This window comes from Mucor mucedo, assembly GCF_025094135.1.
Source record: "Mucor mucedo strain NRRL 3635 chromosome Unknown EV154scaffold_51, whole genome shotgun sequence".
NCBI classification, from domain to species: domain Eukaryota; kingdom Fungi; phylum Mucoromycota; class Mucoromycetes; order Mucorales; family Mucoraceae; genus Mucor; species Mucor mucedo.
In genome coordinates, this window is record NW_026252335.1 from 78,233 (window position 1) to 96,541 (window position 18,309).

The following is an 18,309-nucleotide window of genomic DNA, read 5'->3' on the forward strand; positions in this document are numbered from 1 at the left end:
AATATCAATACAGTCATAGTAGAGCTATAATCTGAATTGTCAAAGACGTAGCCACTATGGTATCCCCATCGGTAGATTTTAGTTAAATGACACCATACTATACTTCCGTACATAATGGTATTAATCAGTCTAAAAAAGGCAGGCTAATAAATTAATTACTGAATGAAGATAGTACAGTTTTTTAAGTTATTACAGCAAATTGACGGTATGGTTGTTAAATTAATAGAAGGAATGAACTGACACCCGCATTATAATAATTGAGTGGCCACCGCTGGAGTCCCAGTTATTTGTTTATTAAACGGATTCCGGTTATGATCCGTAAATTTAAATATTTACACAGTCATAACCGGTCGAAGCGGTATGTAAAAAAGTACGAGTGTTATCAGAAATAAATACGTTTACTCGAAGAATATTAGAATTTTAGGGGAAGAGTTTCTTGTGGCTTATATTTAAGTGTATCTTGTTGTGGCTTATATTTAGGCGTATTTTATTGTAAACTATGATTTTGTGACTAATATGTTTGAGCGGCTTTTCTATGAAAACCGTCACTTTTTTTTTTAGTTGTTTAGATTTTGGAAAACAATTTTTTTTAACCTTTCTTTATCTGCTTTTTTTATTTTAAAATGACTGATTACCACCATTTCGCAGACCAGTAAGTAATAAATAAATTGAAAGTGATGACATGATCATGAATTCTAATTTCACCATTCACAGAATTACGCTTGAAATGTCAAACTTTGTCTTCTTCTTGTCTTGCGTTGTCTGCTTCGTGATGCAAGCCATTAACTTGTTCTTGCGGGAAAAAGTACTTGCTTTTTTAATTCGCGGTCTTCCTTCCGTTGCAATCCACAAGAAAGGCAACAATATCCAGAAAAAAAGCGACAACAATAACAACAACAAGGACAATAATAAAGACAACAGCAACAACAATAACAACAATACCAACAACAAAAAGATCAACATCAACAACCAAAAAAGCAATGATCACGTTGGCTGGGCTCCTCTTTGTCCTGTCCCCGCCAGTGCTCCTTCTGTGGTAGAGCAAACTGGAAATTGGGTTTTCTCCCTTCTTCCAGCCCCTGTCCCCCTCTCTCCATTCCGTATGAGCACCGTTTGTTTGTCTTTGGACCGCGCTTGTTCTTTGGGTGCTCCGTGCACTGCTCTGGGGTATTCGCTCGTCGCCTCACCCCAACAAGAAAGAGGTAGGAGTACGGTTGGTTCGTTCCTTTGGACCTCTTGTGTTGTAACCCTGGCACCGGAATTAAAAACAGGTAGTGTTGCTGTTGACCGCTGGGCTTTGGTGTGTCAAACCATCACCAAGGCTTGGTTGTACAAGAATTCTTTGTCTGTCGGTTGTTCGGTTCTGGTAGAAGTCAGAGCAGCTGAAAATATCTGGGTTGCTCCCGTCGCTGCTCCCGTCGTTGCTCCCGTTGCCCCTGTTGCGTTTGTTGCTCCCGGTGCTTACGTCGCTCCCGTTGCGCCTTTTTCTCCCGTCGCTCCCCCTTTGCCTTTTTCTTTTGTTGCTCCTCTTGCACATTTTTCTCCTGCTGCTCCCGTTGTGCCTGTCTGTCCTGTTGGTCCCGATGTGTCTGTTTCTCCCGTTGCTTTTGTTGCTCCTGTTTCGCCTCCTTCCACAGAAAGTTTGCCTTCGTCTTTTTCTTGTCCGTCTTTGGGAACAGACGATATGGAAATTGATTCTGTTGTGGCTGGTGTTGGGTCTTTTTGGTCTTTGACCTTTTCGTCGTCTTCTTTCTTGTTTCCTCTCTTGGAACAAGACTATGAGGTTTCGCCTTCTGTTGTTGTTGCTCAGGCACTTGCGCCTTTTGCTGCTGGTGACTCTTTGTTGTCCCGTTCTGTTCCTTTGTCTCCTTGTGCAACGGAGCTTGCTTTGACAGGTGAAATTGATCTTGAGGAGGTCAACCATGTCTCTGCTGTAGGTAGTGCGGTTGCTCCTGTTGCTCCTTTTGTGCCTGTTTCTGACGTTGCTTTCGTTGTTCCTGTTTCGCCTTCGTCTCTCTCTTGTTCTTCTTTGGGAGGTGACAATATGGAAATTGATCCTGTTGTGTCTGGAGTTGGCTCTTTCTGGTCTTTGACCTTTTCGTCGTGTTCTTTCTTGTTTCCTCTCTTGGAACAAGACAATGACGTTTCTCCTTCCGCTGCTGTTGCTCGGGCCCTTGCGCCATTTGCTGCTGGTGGCGCTTTGTTGTCTGGTTCCTTGTCTTTGTCTCCGCCTCCTGTCGAGCCTTCTTTGGCAGATGATATGGATTTTGACGAGGTTGAACCTGTCTCTGCTTTGGGTTGTTCGCGTGATCCTGTTGCTGCTCGAGATGGTTTGTGTGGCTTCTGGTCTGACTCCTCTTTTTTTTGGGCGGCGGACGAGCCACATTACGCCGAGTTTGATTCTGTCGTGCCTGTCGGGGCAGACTTTGGATTTTCTGGTTGTTCTGGAGGTAGTTCTGGCTTGTTGGTTTCTCTGGGGGCTTCCCAAAACCTCGGGAAAAGGAAGTTGTCTGAGGTGGGTTTCGGTTCTTCGGACCTTGAAACCGATGATAAGAGAAGGAAGACGTCTGGTGCTGCTGTGTTGAGAGGTTCTTCTTCTTTGGGATTTCAAATGGCGGGAGCCAGAAGAAAATCTGCCCGTCGTTCTTCTGGTATGGGTAATGATCCCGATTCCGAACCCCAAGGTGAACCGAAAGCTGGTCCTTCTTCTCTCGCGAGCCTCTCCCGCATGACTCGTCAACCTAGTGTTGCACGAGTCAACCGGGTACGGGATCGTCGAGAGTTGAAGGACTTTTTCGACACCTTGGAGGAGGAAGGTACGTATACTAGTATCGATATCTTTTAATTCTGTTTTGACTAATTTTTTGTATGTTCATAGAGGAAGAACTCTTGATCCAGGAGAACGAGGGTAAAAAGCCCTTATCCGTTCGTGAGCGTCTGCTCAAAAAATAAACTTTTTATTTTATCTCAATTTTGACTCTTTTATTTCTATTTTAATGATTTCGGTGGCCATTGGGAAAGAGAATGCGAAAGTTATTGACATAATCTTAGGAATATTACTATTAAATTCAAAGATGGTGGTAATTTGAAGAACAGAAATTTTTGAGAAATATTAACCCACGGTTACGCTTCTCTTGGGCATGTTAGTTTTTATAATTTAAAGAAAAATGGACCAATGGCGGAAGAGAAGTTCATTCGACTGGCGTACTCAACTATAGTAGAAGGTCTGTAATTATCTAAAAAGTTTCAGAAAATACATTCCATAAACGAATTTTGTTCCGACGTCATTTCTATCTTTGTCATTCCTAATCTACTTCGTAAAGCGAAGTTTTAATTCACTAGATGGTGATGCTATTTTTTTTTAACTTTTTCAACATTGAAATAAATAAAAACTAGTCATTAGGTAAAATAGTTGACTTTAACATTGCTCTTGTTTTTTTACGTAAATGTTTTCATAATTGGATTTTACCGTTATTTTTTTATAAAAACAAAATAGTCTAATGTCGAAATTAGTAGTTTTTTTAAACACGCGGAAGTTCTTGTATGAATCCCTTATATACTCATTAATTACGAATTATGATCCAACTGGCGACACGAAAATATCACCCTCCGTTGAATAATTATGTTGCGATCATAGTCTCTAATGCTGCTACAGCGCGGAAGTATGTCGCTGACAACACGTTCTCCATTGTGAAATTACCTAGTAGTTACATGATCTTGTCCTTCAGCTCGCCTAAAACTATACATTTTTTAAATATGCTGACAGTAACCTCATGTCATACATACCATGGTCGAATTGGGAGATTATTTAAAAATGAACATATGCTACGGGTTTCTTTTTTGACTCTTCCTTCTACCATTATGTTTTGATAGCCATAAAATTTGAACAACTCCTATAACTGATTGATGTGTAATTTAAACTGTGTAGAAAGTATACGTCGAGCAACGAAAAAATCGAACATAGGACTACTGCTATCTATGCTACTAGGAAAAATAGATACTTTTGATGAATTAATAAAACGTTTTCAGGATTGTTTAATTTATAGGGTGAAGACAGTGAAATTTATAACGACTAATAGGGTTGTGATTGTCTACGTAGTAATATTTTGTCGTGAGCCTAGATGTCATCACTTGATTAATCGGTATTATAACTTAACACATACTAAATTAGACAGATCAGAGAAGCCGACGCCAAATTAGTATAACTTAGCGTTGACATTAGTTAGAAACTAATATAGTATAATATTCAATTCATATAAAAAACCTACACAAAAATACAATAAAACATTATCTTTATTTTCATCAAAAAGTCTCGTTAATAAGTTTAGCTACGAAGGAACTTAACTACAATTTCCTATCTCTATAAACTATCAACCAATCATCTGGTATCACTTTAACGACCGACTTCCCTCTTATTTTAATTTTGGTCTCCCTACTACGTTTTTAGGACAGGACATAATGACTATGTTTTAACCTTTCTAAAAAATTCGTTTATAAAAAAATATTTAAAAGAGAAAACGAAAGGGTATAGGGAAGACAGAAAAATATAAGAACTAATTATCAGCATGCTTTTTAAAAATTTCTGCCCGAATATACTTTGATTCGCAATGAGTGCAATTGTGTGCTTTTAGCTGTGGATGTACAATCTCGTTAAGTCTTTTTAAATGCGTCCTGCGATCGAAAGATATATTGCAATGTGAACACTGGTGATATTTGATTCTGTTTGTGTTGGTTGTTCTCAAATGTTTATCTAAATTAAATTTCTTAGAGAAAACATGTTGGCAGTTTGCGTATTTTTGACCCACACTGGTTTTCGGCTTTTTGTTGGATAGTGTTTCCGAGGAAGACACTTGTTTTATTTTCTTTTAGGATGTGAATGTACAGTAGTTCATTTTTACAGATTATTAATTAATTAGTGTAAAAGCTACCTGATTTGAGTAGACGGGAAATCATTTCAACAAGTAGAAAATTTATCAAATTGATAAAACTATTGCGAAATACTTATAGGTGCTAGAATATACGACCACCAATATCATTAAAGCAGCTGATACGTAAGTTTTTCAAATTTTGATGTTTGCAAAGAGGCTATATATACTAATGACAATAGGTGGAGACTATGGTGAATGTAGTGAAGAAGGGGAGGCGGACAAAAGGGGAGCAAAAAAAAAACGGAGGAAACGAAGGAAACGGGGAAAAACAGAAAAAACTAATTGTTCGGATGCTTTTTTTCGACATGCTTTTTGAGATTGTCTGCTCGGGTATATTGAGTGCCGCAAAAACCGCAGACATGTTCTTTTATTTTCTGGTGCACTGTTTTGATGTGTCTGGTTAGATGTAGCTTTCGAGCAAAAGACTTTGTGCAATCTGGACAACTAAAGTTTCCCATACGGATTCTATCATGTGTTTTTACATGCGTATCCAAGTTGAATTTTTTTTTGAATACCCATTTACAAATGGGACATTCATATACTTCGCTTCTTTTTTGCTTTTTTGTCTCTTTTGTGCCGGAAGCGGAAAGTGGTTTTCTTTTTATCGCTGCTCCTGTGGTTGTGGCAGGCTCGGTAGTTTCTGTTATTGAAGTTTCTGCAGTGGCTGATGCAACTGATTCGAATACCATAGAATTTTGTTGTTGTGATGGTCCTGTTTCTTCCGCTTCTATCAACAATTTTTTTATTGGAAGACGTCCGTAGTGGTGTTAAAGAATTCAAAAATTGAATCTTCCTGTAATGAGCTACTGTCATAGGGGTCTCCAGGAGAACAAGCAGGCAGAGTTGAACAATCCAATAGGTCTTGAGCCTCCTCGGATGGAGGATCCAAACGAGAAAGCGCAATACCTATCGAGTCATTCAGCCCTTTGCCATACTCCACTCCTGGAAATAGTTCCTCCGACAAGGCAACATTACAGGGAAAAAGGTCAATGTCGTTCATGCAGCTCATTCTTAATGTTGGTTGGCAAAAAAAAGAAAAAGCAAAAAGAAGCACGCTTCTCTACTAATTTTTGTTTTTATTACCTATCAGTATTAAGAAAAAATTAAATACATTCCTATTGGTTGATAAGAGAAACTAAGTTTCAAGTTCTTTTGGTGTTTACATCATAATCGATTGTAGTATTCATACTGCCATATGACTCAAAAGTTATAAAAGCATTCTTGGTTTTTTATGTCAGTGTTAAAGTTAAGTAAAATTGGGCATAATAGGCATGAAAGAAGTAATCGCGACAACCCATCAGAACATGTTAACTGTTTATTGGAGAATGGTGTCATGTCATGCTCGGAGAAGAATTGGGCATTGTCCGGATCGCCATTCAATTTAAAATGTAATTTGTCGTCGATTGCCATAAATGCCAACCGCAATGTCTTTTGCATGACTTGATTCCTTCAATGTTTATTTTGTATGAGTCATTTTCTTGTTTTTTTATGACATCGTACGCCGGCCTCTAAGTGTGACGCGTTTATTATTAAAGAGACATTGTTTGAAACCTATTTATCATAGCGAAGGAAAGCCCCGCTTTTGATATTTTTGTAACGTTTACAGTAGTGCTAAAAACTGTCTCACAAAAACTAAAATTAATATCATATGGCGAAAAACAATGATACGGGCTCCAAATTTTAAAGAGGAGTTGTTAATGACAGTTAATTATTTATTTTGGTAATTGGAGCTATGCTATTTAAGGCAACATGTAAACAATCACAAAAATGTTACTTTTAGGTCAAAAGAAGAGGGACGATGTTTATTTTAATATTTTGTATAACCACCTTTTGCTTTAATAACTGCCTCAATTCTTTTGGGAATACTTTCGTAATACCTCTGCATATCCTCCAAAGTGAAACCATTCCATTCCTTTTCGAAGCGGTCCCACAATTCATCTATATTCCTTGGCTTAGTCGAATAGCTGTCTAACTTAACTTTTATGTGGTGCCAAAGGTGTTCGATGGGGTTCAAGTCGGGACTATTGGGTAGCCAGTCTCGAATATAGTTGATTTTATTTGTTTCCAACCATTGCTTTGTAAATTTGGAGGTGTGCTTGGGATCTCCGTCTTGTTGGAAAATCACATCCGTACCGCTTAATCCGTAATAATCAAGTGTGTCCTTGTATGTTGTGCCCAGAATGTGAGTATACAACTCGGAATTCATTGGGTACTCCACTATGCGGCATGCGTAGCCTACTCCAAGTGATATCATACATCCCCAGACCATTATAGAGCCGCCAGCACCTTTCAATCTTGTTAGAATATTATGAGGCTGCAATGAGTCATCTTTATGTTTCCAAGTAATTTGAGCTCCATCAGATCCCCATCTGTTTACTTTTGTCTCGTCCGAGTAAATAACTTTTTTCCAGTCATCTACGGTCCAGTCTTTATGTTTTTTAGCACAAAGAAATCTTTTTTTTCTATTGACATTGCTAATGAGTGGTTTTTTTTTCTTGAATGATGATTTAAGATCAAGAGATCTCATTAAGTAAGTGGTCGAAGAATAGCCGTAATTGTAACCAATCTCTTGCAAATACTTCTGAACATCCTTAGCTGTAGCTAGATAACCCCTTCGAACTTTAAAACTAACTACTTGTGTAGTTCTCTTAGGAATCAGACTTGGTCGGCCACCATTACATTGCTCGCGATCAGGATCATTCACATTTTTCATTCGAATAACTTGAGCTCGGGATACTCCTGTTGTTTCTACTATTTGCTTAGTTGTTTTTCCACTAGCAATAAGGGACTTCACGTTGTTTCGGGTGTCTTGGCTAAGTTTTTTAGGCATTGCAAGTAGAAATAATACGAAAATAACAGTAGAACATTGTTGTGGGAAAAACACGTTTTTTAGATGGGATTTTTATAGTGTATGGTTATCGAAGTCCCAATTGGATGACAAAAAAAGTTTGGGGCAAAGCCCTTATTTGGAAGTCGAAAAAAGTGTCCGTAAAACGCCATAAACAGAAACAATTTCATGTGAAAAAGACGTTTTCTATGTTTGTAGTGCATGTAACACCGGCAAAAAACGTCTAACTACTGTGTAACGTGTCATTAACATCCCTCTTCTATGAGCATTTTTAATTTTTTGAATACTGTAATTATTGCGGATTTTATCGTCGATGTAAGTTTTGTGAGACAGTTTTTAGCACTACTGTATAATTTTAGTGCGTATCGCCATACAAATTGTGTCTTCCTCTCCTCATAAACGGCTTGGCTGGCAGAATTACGACTAGGCAAACTATTTAATGAATCCTTTCAGTTCTTTTTTTTTGCAGTGAACAGTAGGTTACAAAAAAGTAAAACTGGATGAAGATTGTATTACGTCGCCTTAGTCAATGCAATTTGACAGCCTTTAAATATTTTTTTGATATGGTCACACAGGGGATTAAGCGTAAAGAAAAGACCGTTGGAAGGCGGTTAATTGCATATCATTTTTTTCTTGTGGTTCGACATGCTAACGCAATATCAGTAGATAAAGGTATTTAATCACAAGCTATTATTTGTAACAGAGGTTACTAGACTAGTTGTAAATGGATTGGCAGTCATATCGTAAAAACTAATCCAATAATCTTTTAACTGCTCTCGAGAGTCTCTATTTTTGTTGTTCATTTTCCACCAAGTATCTATTCATGGGTTTATGGGATTTAGAATTCCATTGAGCAGTTTCCATCAATTATTTATTTCAATCCATCAGACAAAACCGTAAATACTCAACAATCAATTGCATACTAAACGTGATCTAAAACAACGTATGACCTGATATGATTAATGATCGTAAGAAGATTAACAGGCCAGGATCTGATATTTAATTGAATTTCAATACATTTTTTTTATGATGACCTAAAAAGCGTACAATAATAGTCGGGATATCAAATGATAAGAACAGAACCAAAACAGAAAGAGCTTGTGTTTCGAAACCGCATTATTGTTGTAGGGTTGCAACCCAAGGTTTCTAAGAAGAACAGCATAAATAAATGTTATTTGATATTTTTTTCAGTTTTGGGAACGTTGTCTTAACATTGCTCTACATTTTGTATCTCTTAGTACATTTGTAATCACTGGTTGAGCAAGTAAACTTATTTTTAGCCCTTCGTATTCGCAAGTCTCTAAAGCAGCCGAAGAAGTGGCAATGCTCACTGTTTTTGCAAATATCACCGTTGCTACATATACCATCATAGTTATGTATTTCAATGTTGCTGTTACTGCTGCCGTTACAGCGTCGGACAACACAGTTGCCCAATGCCTCGTAGCAAAAAAGTATGCGGGGTCCTATGAAATGTTTTAGAACTTGCAATGAGAGAATCGTCGATAGCAATAATTCCAGAATTATGCGGATAGTACTTGACGTCTGTACGTGTCCCTGAGAAACTCAATTGGCAAGCTTTTAGTTGCTTTCGCAATTATGTATAATCTATTGTAGCTCGAGGTTCATATTGTCTAAGGAAAGTGAGGACAGAAAACTTTGGTTTGGTAGTCAAAGACTGAAAATTATGAAATTAAATCTGAATTGGTAGACAACAAATGCGATGATTTGCAGAATTAAAAAATGAACCAATCCCTTGGCTTGGTAAATGAATATATTAAAAACTCAATTTTCCTCGTTTCCGGTCCAAGTCATTACCTAAATAATAACTGCATAAAGAATACCGCTGTCTGCTTTTTTTTTCCAACTGAAGAAGAGATGTTGTGCTCACAATTGCAAACATGTTGCAATAGTGTCTTATTAGTTTGTGACTAGTCCAATTGAATACCGACATTTATCCAATTGAGTGAAAAAGAATGTTACCAATTTTGCATGTGCAGTATACAATTTGAGGCACCAACAGATTTGTGATTTCACTTATTGCTTATTTTATATTTTTGTAATTTAATTTCGGACGTATGGTAAAGGAATCGATTAGGTGGAATATTTAATGTTTCGGAGAAGATACTACAGGATATGTAAATCCTACTACTATGCAGAAGTTTAATCCGATAAGCTTATACGAATTATAACTGAGTTCTGGATAGATTATGTCGTATTTTCTCCAATAAAGATCGTATAGAATGACCTTCAATATGGTTAAATTAAAATATTCGAGTGTTACTCTCATATTACCCGTACAATCTCGTTACAGATTATATATTGGGAATTATGTTATCATTGGTTGTTATGACTGACTTTAATCTGTTACTAAACTATCAGTAAATGAGAAATTTCCACTTCATAATTCGGACCAATCAATATGATAAAGTATTGATTGACGTGAAACCGTATAAATCTAATTGACATGTTTCAGAAGATAGAAATAAGCCACTATATATTCTTTACCAGATTCAATCCCCTAGTTGTTTTGATATAAAAAGCGTCCTCCCTTTTGCGATGACCTTATCTCCATAACTGTACTAAAGGATTAACAGAGAGTCATTTCTTTAATTCTTTTTTCTTCTGTTTTGATCAACTTCTATTTTCTCAAAACATCCCGGATTACTTGCTGGTCAACAGTAGCGAATTGGTAGTCAACCGTTACAATGAATTGGTCGTTTTGGTAATAGCATGTCTGCAAATAGATATATGATGTAAAATAACATCTTTATCAAAATGGGCATAACGTCAATATATTCCATTAAGATTTTATTATGGGTATATACTTTGAATAATCCGACGATCAAATTGGAGAAGTTGTTAAGCGTTGTGCTATAACAAGTTGTGGTTCCTAAACAAACGGACATTTAAGTGTTGCACTGGTGGCCTTATTTGGTTTGTGTACTTTATTTTACCGTGGGTCACTATGGAGGATGTGATTTATACCGTGAAGGGATATTTCCAAATTCTTTCGTATAATCAATGTCAGAGTCGACAGAAAACCGACCAAAATTGCGTAAGGATTACATCATCGCCTTTTAGTACAACGCTAAAAAGTAGAATGAATAATACTAGCAATATCGCAAATCAGACGTTGTAGTTTTGCAAAAAAAAAAAGGAGAATATTTAAAAACTTAAGATCTGGTTAATAATCGAATGACAGACCTCTACTACCATATATATACGGGCCGGTGACTTTCATTGTAGTTTGCATTAATATCTGTGCTGAAAATATTGTGATCATGGTATTCTTAATAAATTTTTTTATATTGATACTAAAATAAAAGAAGAAAATCAGACGCTTGAGTTTGTAAAAAAGTACTATAAAAAAGGCTTTTTATTAAATGGCTTGTGTGAGAGCGGGAGAGGGGGAAATAAAAAAACTAATTATTCATGTGCTTTTTTGCAATGTGTTTTCTTAGGTTGTCTACCCGTGTGTACTTTGACTGGCATTGATTGCAGCTATGTTCCTTTAATTGTTCATGCACTGTTTGTTTATGTCTTTTTAAGTGTGCGCTGCGGTTGAAAGACATATTACAATCTGTGCAATGATGGTCTTTGCCTCTGTTTGTGTCATGTGTCTTTAAGTGTGTATCCAAATTGTATTTTTTGGATAACACATGCTGACAAACAGGGCATTCGAAACCAGTTGCTGTTTTTTGCTTTTTGTTTTCCGGTGTACCCAAAGACGAAATCGCTCTTCTTTTGTTTCCGATGGAGGTTGATGTTGCTGCCGGCTCTTCGGATTCTTCCGGGATGTTTTTTGCAGTATCGTCAATGTTGTTAATTGCCAAGGAGTTTGACTCTGGCACAGGTGACAAAGAGGGGTTAAAAAAATCAAAAATTGATTCATCGCGCATTGAACTGGTTTCAGAGAGGTCTCCAGGAGACCAAGCAGGAAGGGAAGAATATTCCAATAGATCCTGCACCTCCTCGGATGGAAGTTCCATACGAGAAGGCGCGAGACCTATTGAAGTATTCAACCCTTTGCCGTACTCGACTCCTGGAAACAACTCATCCACCAATTCCGCATTGCAAGGAAAAACGTTAATGTCGTTAATGCTCATTTTGAATATTCCTGAAGAAAAAAGAAAAAAAAAAGCCCCCGCGGGTAAACAAATATATTAGAGAATATACTGCCTATCACGTTAAAATAAAATTAATCTGTTTCTATTGGCCGATAAGAAATATTTTGTTACGTCATATCTATGTTTCCTCCGAGGCGTATGTGCTTGTGATTTTTTGAGGATTTAAGTAGAATTTAAGGGATTCAATTTAAAGACCCTGTTAATGCTAAACCAAGTTTTTTTTGCTGAGCCGGGCTGTGGAATGAGCATTCGCATATTTAACGAGCAAATCTGTTTTATTAATGTGAAATGTTGCAATGTCATTTTAAGAGGAGAGAAAACAATGGTCGATTTAGAATATAACATGGGAATTGTCTTTTGTTAATTGTGTTGTAGTCGTCCTTGTAATATGTATGTCTGTATATTGAATATTGTTAATCTCTGCAATTTCTAACGCAATGCTACAAAGATTCGTATTGTTCGATAAACCGAATATTTAGAAATAAGCCTGGATAAAAGTCGACCTTTTAGAGGCTTTGCGTTAGCAGTTTTCTAATTACTCATGAATGTGATGAAACAAATACACTGAAAAGAAAGACAGCCAAAAGAGAAAAGGACGTACATCAGATGTTAGTGAAGTATTGACAAAGCATGTATTTGACAAGGAACTGTTTATTTGGAACTTTAAAGCACGTAGTGTTCTGTACATAACAATGCTGTTTATATAACCGTAATCGCTACGAACAACCCAAAACATTTATATAAACCGCGATTTAGGACGCCCAGGGTAACTGATATAAGCGACCAAATAATCTAGAAATGCATTAAGGGAGGATTAAATAGTGCTATTTTGGAGACATGTCGGGTATGCCCAACCATGGTCAACGCATACTACGAAAATAGATTCATAATTAGCTGCTGATTTATTGCTGGAACTTAAAAAAAGCGTTCATGCAGTCAATCATCCAATTCTTTGTCAGCACCTTGTCATCTATGTGTCCGCCATAATTACGGGTGGTACACACCCAAAGGTGTTTTTGTAGATTTTTTTGTACACAAAGCCGGATCAAAACATTCACCTACAGGAATGGGTGATGGAGGGTTTGGGGGAGCAAAAAAATTGATAGTTCAATAATCTCTATTTATTTATCGGCTACACTTTTGACCGTTCCAAAAAAAATTGTTTGTGAAGAATCCGTGATTATTTCGCATCAAAAAGTTAATTAAAAAATCAAATTTTTAACTTTGTAAAAGGACCAGACTGTGAATTGATTACTTTATTAAAAGATAGACAAATTACTCTTTTTAAATAGCTTGCTATAGCAGGAGAAACAATATTGTAACATGGGTTGATAATATATGATGTGACATATAGAGACTTAGTTCACTACAATAACTCATCATCATTCATGCATAAATTATGACAATATTATTTTATAGTGTGAAGTCTGACTACTGTGAAAAGGAGTTATGTCTCTGGGACACCACAGTTTACTCTGTGTGTGTGTGTTTTGAATTCTGTTGCGGGGATGTAATATAGAAGGTGTATCTGTAAAACGATTGACCTTGATTTATGTCCAATTTACTCAAATCGTATTTGAGCATTATTTTGATTAGAAATAAAAAAGAAAAAAGGAATAAGGTCGACAATTGTTTCTTTTTGTTGTGAGATTTTTGTGACAATTCAAAACGCTTGTTGTGAACCATGATGCTTCCCCATACGAAACACGCCAGTCACGTATGTCTGAAATAATTCAATAGTTTGTTTAATTTACGTCGCCATATTTCAACCATCCAGAACAAGTAAATGCCGCCTAAAGAGGCAGACAGCAACAACTCAAAGTCATTAATTGGATTAGTCATTGTGAATGAGAACGCACCAAATGCTGTTTCGCATTGTGCTTGGTCGCCTTGGTGAAAATTCGATTCTGATTTGAAAAGGTTGAAGGTGCATATGTCTTTTCACAAAACGCAAAGGACTGTAGCTAGCATTTGTACTAGAACAAAAAAGTCGACTTTTTCTTTCGGGATGCGTCTACAGCGTTACATCAACCATAGGGCCCAAAATTTCACGCGAAAATTTTCTGACATTGTCACCTGTTTCAACCATAATCAATTTTTACAATGAGGATTTATTGCCAGAGCAGAACCACTTGCAAGACAGCAAATTGTGGATCAAGCCATCAAGGTGTCTTTGAAACAATATCAAACCGCGTATAACATGCAAAATCAGGCCTTCGATGTGGAATTGCCGAAATTGCCTCGTTTCCCTTGTTCGTTCGCACAGCCTGATGATATTACAGCCCACATCACTATCTTGATGAAAGTCATTAAGTTTGTTTTAACCGATGTTTGTAGGGAAAGCCAACGTCATGCGTACTACCGGTTAACGTATGAAGGTACGTGTTGGATTGTTACAATTATCCCATTACTTCACTGTTACGATGACCATAGGTAACTACTTGGTCAGCAATGGTGTGAAATTCCTGTCAAAGAACACGTTGAATTTACAATCGATCCTAATTTATCGAAGCGAAGTGCTACTGCTAAGTATCACGACGGTCTAGGCTACGACATGAATGGATATAGTCGTCTCATCATGGAAAGATTGAACAGAAATATCGCCAAGAAAAATATTGATTACGGTCAGGAGAATACGGGCAAATCTTGGCCTTCATACATTGATGTTTTAAATGTATTCGTACGCTGTCGCGCTGCTGGTTCTTTTTCGAATCTTTGTACAGTTTTATCATTATCTCTGCAGTGTGTATGCACCATAATTACTCTATCAACCACAAAAATAGACAAGAAGAACATTGGCGATTACATCCAAACGGAAGTGCGTCATGGGGTTGTTCCAAATACTTTTAATAATTGCCTATCATGGATGGAAGTGTTTAAGCTTGTTGAGTATTTGTTTTCACCCCTGCCAGAGCACGAAACCATAATTTAAACCATAAAAAAAACTCAGGGATTGTAATAAGTCGCTAATTGAGGTTCAAAAAAGGAATTAATTGAAGTTCAGAAAAGTGACCGAGTGATTTTCAGAAAAGTTTCCAAATGAAAAACAAAAATTGACCAATGGAAGCTTAAAAAACGACAAATTGAAAATTAACATGTGACTAAGTTTTTCCAAAATCAGACTAATTCTTAGCGTATGTGCTCTATAAGAATTTCTAACAAAAAAAAAAGGATAAACGTAATCCGTACGGTGTTTTTATAGACTTTTAATTATGCAATGAGGATATAAATACAATTTTAAAAAAAGGAGAAACGGACGGGGTATATAGTGTAGTGGAAAAAAGCAGGGAACCGACAAAGAAAAAAAAGGGGCAACAAGAGAACAAAAAAAGTCAATTAGTTATTCGCATCCTTCTTTTTAACGAGCTTTCTATGATTTTCAGCTTTGATGAACGGAGCAGCGCAGTAGTTGCAGAAATGATTTTTTGATTGCTGATGGATTATTTTCATAAGTCTTGTCAGTTGTGACTTGCGATTAGAAGACATGTCGAAATCATTGCAAGCGAAAGGTATTAATCGACATTAGAAATCGGTTTGCAAATGTGTGTTGAAGTTATATTTTTGTGCCAACACCCATTCACAAGATCAGCAATTGTAACTTTCGTTGATTTTTTCTCCGTTCCGGAAGAAGAAATGTTTTTTCTTTCAATGGTTGTTGTAGACGAAGTAGGCTTTCAGCAGTTGATAAATCTGAATTTTGCTGCAGCTGATGACCCTACTGAATGAAATGCGGCCGTCATTTCAGTGGGTGATGGTCCTGTTTTGGTTTCTTTTACCAGAGAAATGGTTAACGGAGCGGGGGAGGAACTTCAATCCAAATGCTTAAAACATGCATCTTCCTGTAATGAGCAGCTGTCAAAGTTCTCTCTAGGAGACCAAGGAGTCAAAGTCGAACAATGCAACAGCTCCTGAGCCTCATCGGTTGGTGGAATCAAATGAGAAAGCGGAAGACCAATTGAGTCATTAAACCCTTTGCCATACGCGACTCCCGGAAACAGTTCCTCCGACAACAGAACATTACATAGAAAAAGTTCAATGTCATTTATGCCACTCATTCATATTGTTCCAAATAAATAAAAAAAAAGGGCAAAAATAACCTCGCTGGAAGTCTGCCTTTTATTAGCCTGTCAGGCGCAAATGAAATTAATCCATTCCTATTGGTCTATAAAAGAAAGAAAATATTATGGTGGTTTTCGTAAGAAACTCAGTTGGTCTTAGGGACATACTCAATAATTGAATCAAGCGGGCATATTTTTGTTTTACTCATTAACCATCAATGTAGAATCTTGCTCACTATATTTTTGGTCACGGTCCAATCGGAACACAGTATTAAACATTAGCGATGACTGCCTTGGCCATCACTATAGATTACCATCGTGTCTGATGCCTTTAAAGTTCCCGGTAATTCACCAATTGCTACGACATTTCGGATACTTTTAATTGACCAATCACGATGGTACCTATTCATTTGCGTATAACGTCATCGAAAAATTAAAAACACTCTCTGAAAACACAATATTTTCGAACTACCAATATGTCTAAAATAGAAACAACTTTTATAAAACCAGTTCACAGCCAAACAGAAATGATATTTTTTGCATTCATTGAATCCTATGAAGTTACTATGTATCTTTAAAAAATGCAGTGATGCAGAAGAAACAACAATATTGAAAATTCTCTAATTGTAAGTCTTACAATGGAATTCAAATCCGCATTTTGAAGCCAGTTCGTAAAATAAATAGGTCTGGGCACCTTTTTGTTGATAGAGTTCTTAAACTAAATTTTTAATCATACCGAATAAGGTTAGTAGTAGGCAGGTTTAGCCTAATAGAAAAAACAGGGAAACCGAAAAAAGAAAAGACATAAGATGAACAGCTTAAAAAACCAAATGTCATTCAAAAGTAATGTTCAGGAAAGGGAACCGCATGGGAAAAGAGCGACGACGAAAAGATACGGCGGGAAAAAAGAGCGGCAAAAGAATTGAACGTCAGATCAACGATTGACAGAGAATGTCAGGAGTAGACAGACGGACAGGACAGATACTAGAATGTCTGCTTACAAGGACAAAGAGTTAAACGATAAATATTATATTTATTATAAAAGAGAGAGAGAGAGAGAGAGAGAGAGAGAGAGAACAAATAAAAGATGATAGAGGGTTATTACATAATATACATGTTGAAGGGAAAGAAAGGAGAGGGAACGTTCTACTTTATTTACAGTAAAATGATTGCATATTTATTTAGCTTAAAATAAGCACTGAAAACGTTTAGTAAGTCATCACTTTTTTATAACAGATTTGATGATTGATGCCTAACACGTAGATGACCCGGTGCTGACAAAGAATTATCTAAATTAATGCATCTACGTGCTGCGATGATGACAGAGAAAAAGAACTGTTATAAAAATGCATAGTGGGAAAAAGGAAAAGCAACGAAACGGCACAGCAGGATATGTAGTAACCGAGAAAAAGAAGACACACAAAAGTTAGTTTATTTGTGTACATTATTATTATTCTGTGAGAAATCTGTTTCAATATGGCCAACGCCCATTTGAACGTTTTCGCAACTTCAGAATTGTTATTCAAGGCATGCGACAGCGTATCAGTTTTTGAAGAAAAAAGGCGTTTTTCCAACTGGCAGGGTAATGCTTTTTAATTTTTTTTTCTGTTATTTTTTCTGCTCTAAACACGACCAGAAGAAGAAATTTCTCTTTCGCTTTTTTGAAGTTGCTTTAAATGAAAGAATGTCCGTATCATTTTTCTTGCATGCTATTTAAGCTCTGTATGAGGGTGAGACTGGTAATACTGGGATTTCAACCAAGATTGCAGCGGCAACGAGAGTTTTTACAGTCGTGATAAAATTCATGGCTGTGATGGCCAACTAATAAGGAGCTACTACAGATGTAGAATCCATAAATGGAGATTATATAATTCGACTGCCAAAGATGAAATTCAAACCTGCAGCTGTAGATCAGCGTCTTTCTTTTTTTTTTATTGCAAAGTCAATAACGTACAAAATTTCGTTAGGGTACAGCGAAGACATTTTGCCGAAAACCGACAAAAAAAGAGGAAATATGGAAAATTAAAAAAAAATGGAACCGAAGAGAAAAGGAAAAAAGGTAAAAAAGGAAAGGAAAAAAAGCAATAGAACTAAAAAGTTGAGAAAAGAATAGAAGTAGAGATAATACGTTTGCCTTTTTTTGCTTATTGCAAGACAAGATATTTCGGCGATTTCATCTACCGATATATCACAGACGTTGCATTGCATAAAAGGGATTTTATGGTAGTTATTAAATAGAAAGGGTAACGTATTTGTTACCCCAAAGACAATGCTTAAATGACAAGTTATTGACACACGGCTACCACTACCTTTACGTCACTTTAAAAAACGTTTCAAAATCGGTTTTT

General features: G+C 36.7%; 5 protein-coding genes across 5 annotated transcripts; 3 read left to right on the forward strand and 2 right to left on the reverse strand.

The window, feature by feature from the left end:
• Nucleotides 1-623: 623 nt before the first annotated feature.
• Nucleotides 624-2,952, forward strand: EV154DRAFT_564018 (uncharacterized protein; the record flags this gene model as incomplete). Its single annotated transcript, XM_051605815.1, has 3 exons — nt 624-652; nt 715-2,816; nt 2,879-2,952. The coding sequence occupies 3 exons, from the start codon at nt 624-626 to the stop codon at nt 2,950-2,952; spliced, it is 2,205 nt and encodes a 734-aa protein (XP_051457164.1).
• A 2,254-nt stretch (nt 2,953-5,206) lies between these two features.
• Nucleotides 5,207-5,617, reverse strand: EV154DRAFT_421545 (uncharacterized protein; the record flags this gene model as incomplete). Its single annotated transcript, XM_051596037.1, has 1 exon — nt 5,207-5,617. One exon carries the CDS (start codon nt 5,615-5,617, stop codon nt 5,207-5,209), a length of 411 nt encoding a protein of 136 aa, XP_051457165.1.
• Nucleotides 5,618-8,276: 2,659 nt separating this feature from the next.
• EV154DRAFT_481878 (uncharacterized protein) lies at nt 8,277-9,455 on the forward strand (the record flags this gene model as incomplete). Its single annotated transcript, XM_051598431.1, has 5 exons — nt 8,277-8,448; nt 8,480-8,519; nt 9,057-9,227; nt 9,256-9,320; nt 9,391-9,455. The coding sequence occupies 5 exons, from the start codon at nt 8,277-8,279 to the stop codon at nt 9,453-9,455; spliced, it is 513 nt and encodes a 170-aa protein (XP_051457166.1).
• Nucleotides 9,456-11,198: 1,743 nt separating this feature from the next.
• EV154DRAFT_481879 (uncharacterized protein) lies at nt 11,199-11,882 on the reverse strand (the record flags this gene model as incomplete). The annotated part of the gene is made up of 1 exon (XM_051598432.1): nt 11,199-11,882. One exon carries the CDS (start codon nt 11,880-11,882, stop codon nt 11,199-11,201), a length of 684 nt encoding a protein of 227 aa, XP_051457167.1.
• Nucleotides 11,883-14,103: 2,221 nt separating this feature from the next.
• EV154DRAFT_481880 (uncharacterized protein) lies at nt 14,104-14,835 on the forward strand (the record flags this gene model as incomplete). The annotated part of the gene is made up of 2 exons (XM_051598433.1): nt 14,104-14,281; nt 14,378-14,835. The coding sequence occupies 2 exons, from the start codon at nt 14,104-14,106 to the stop codon at nt 14,833-14,835; spliced, it is 636 nt and encodes a 211-aa protein (XP_051457168.1).
• Nucleotides 14,836-18,309: the final 3,474 nt, after the last annotated feature.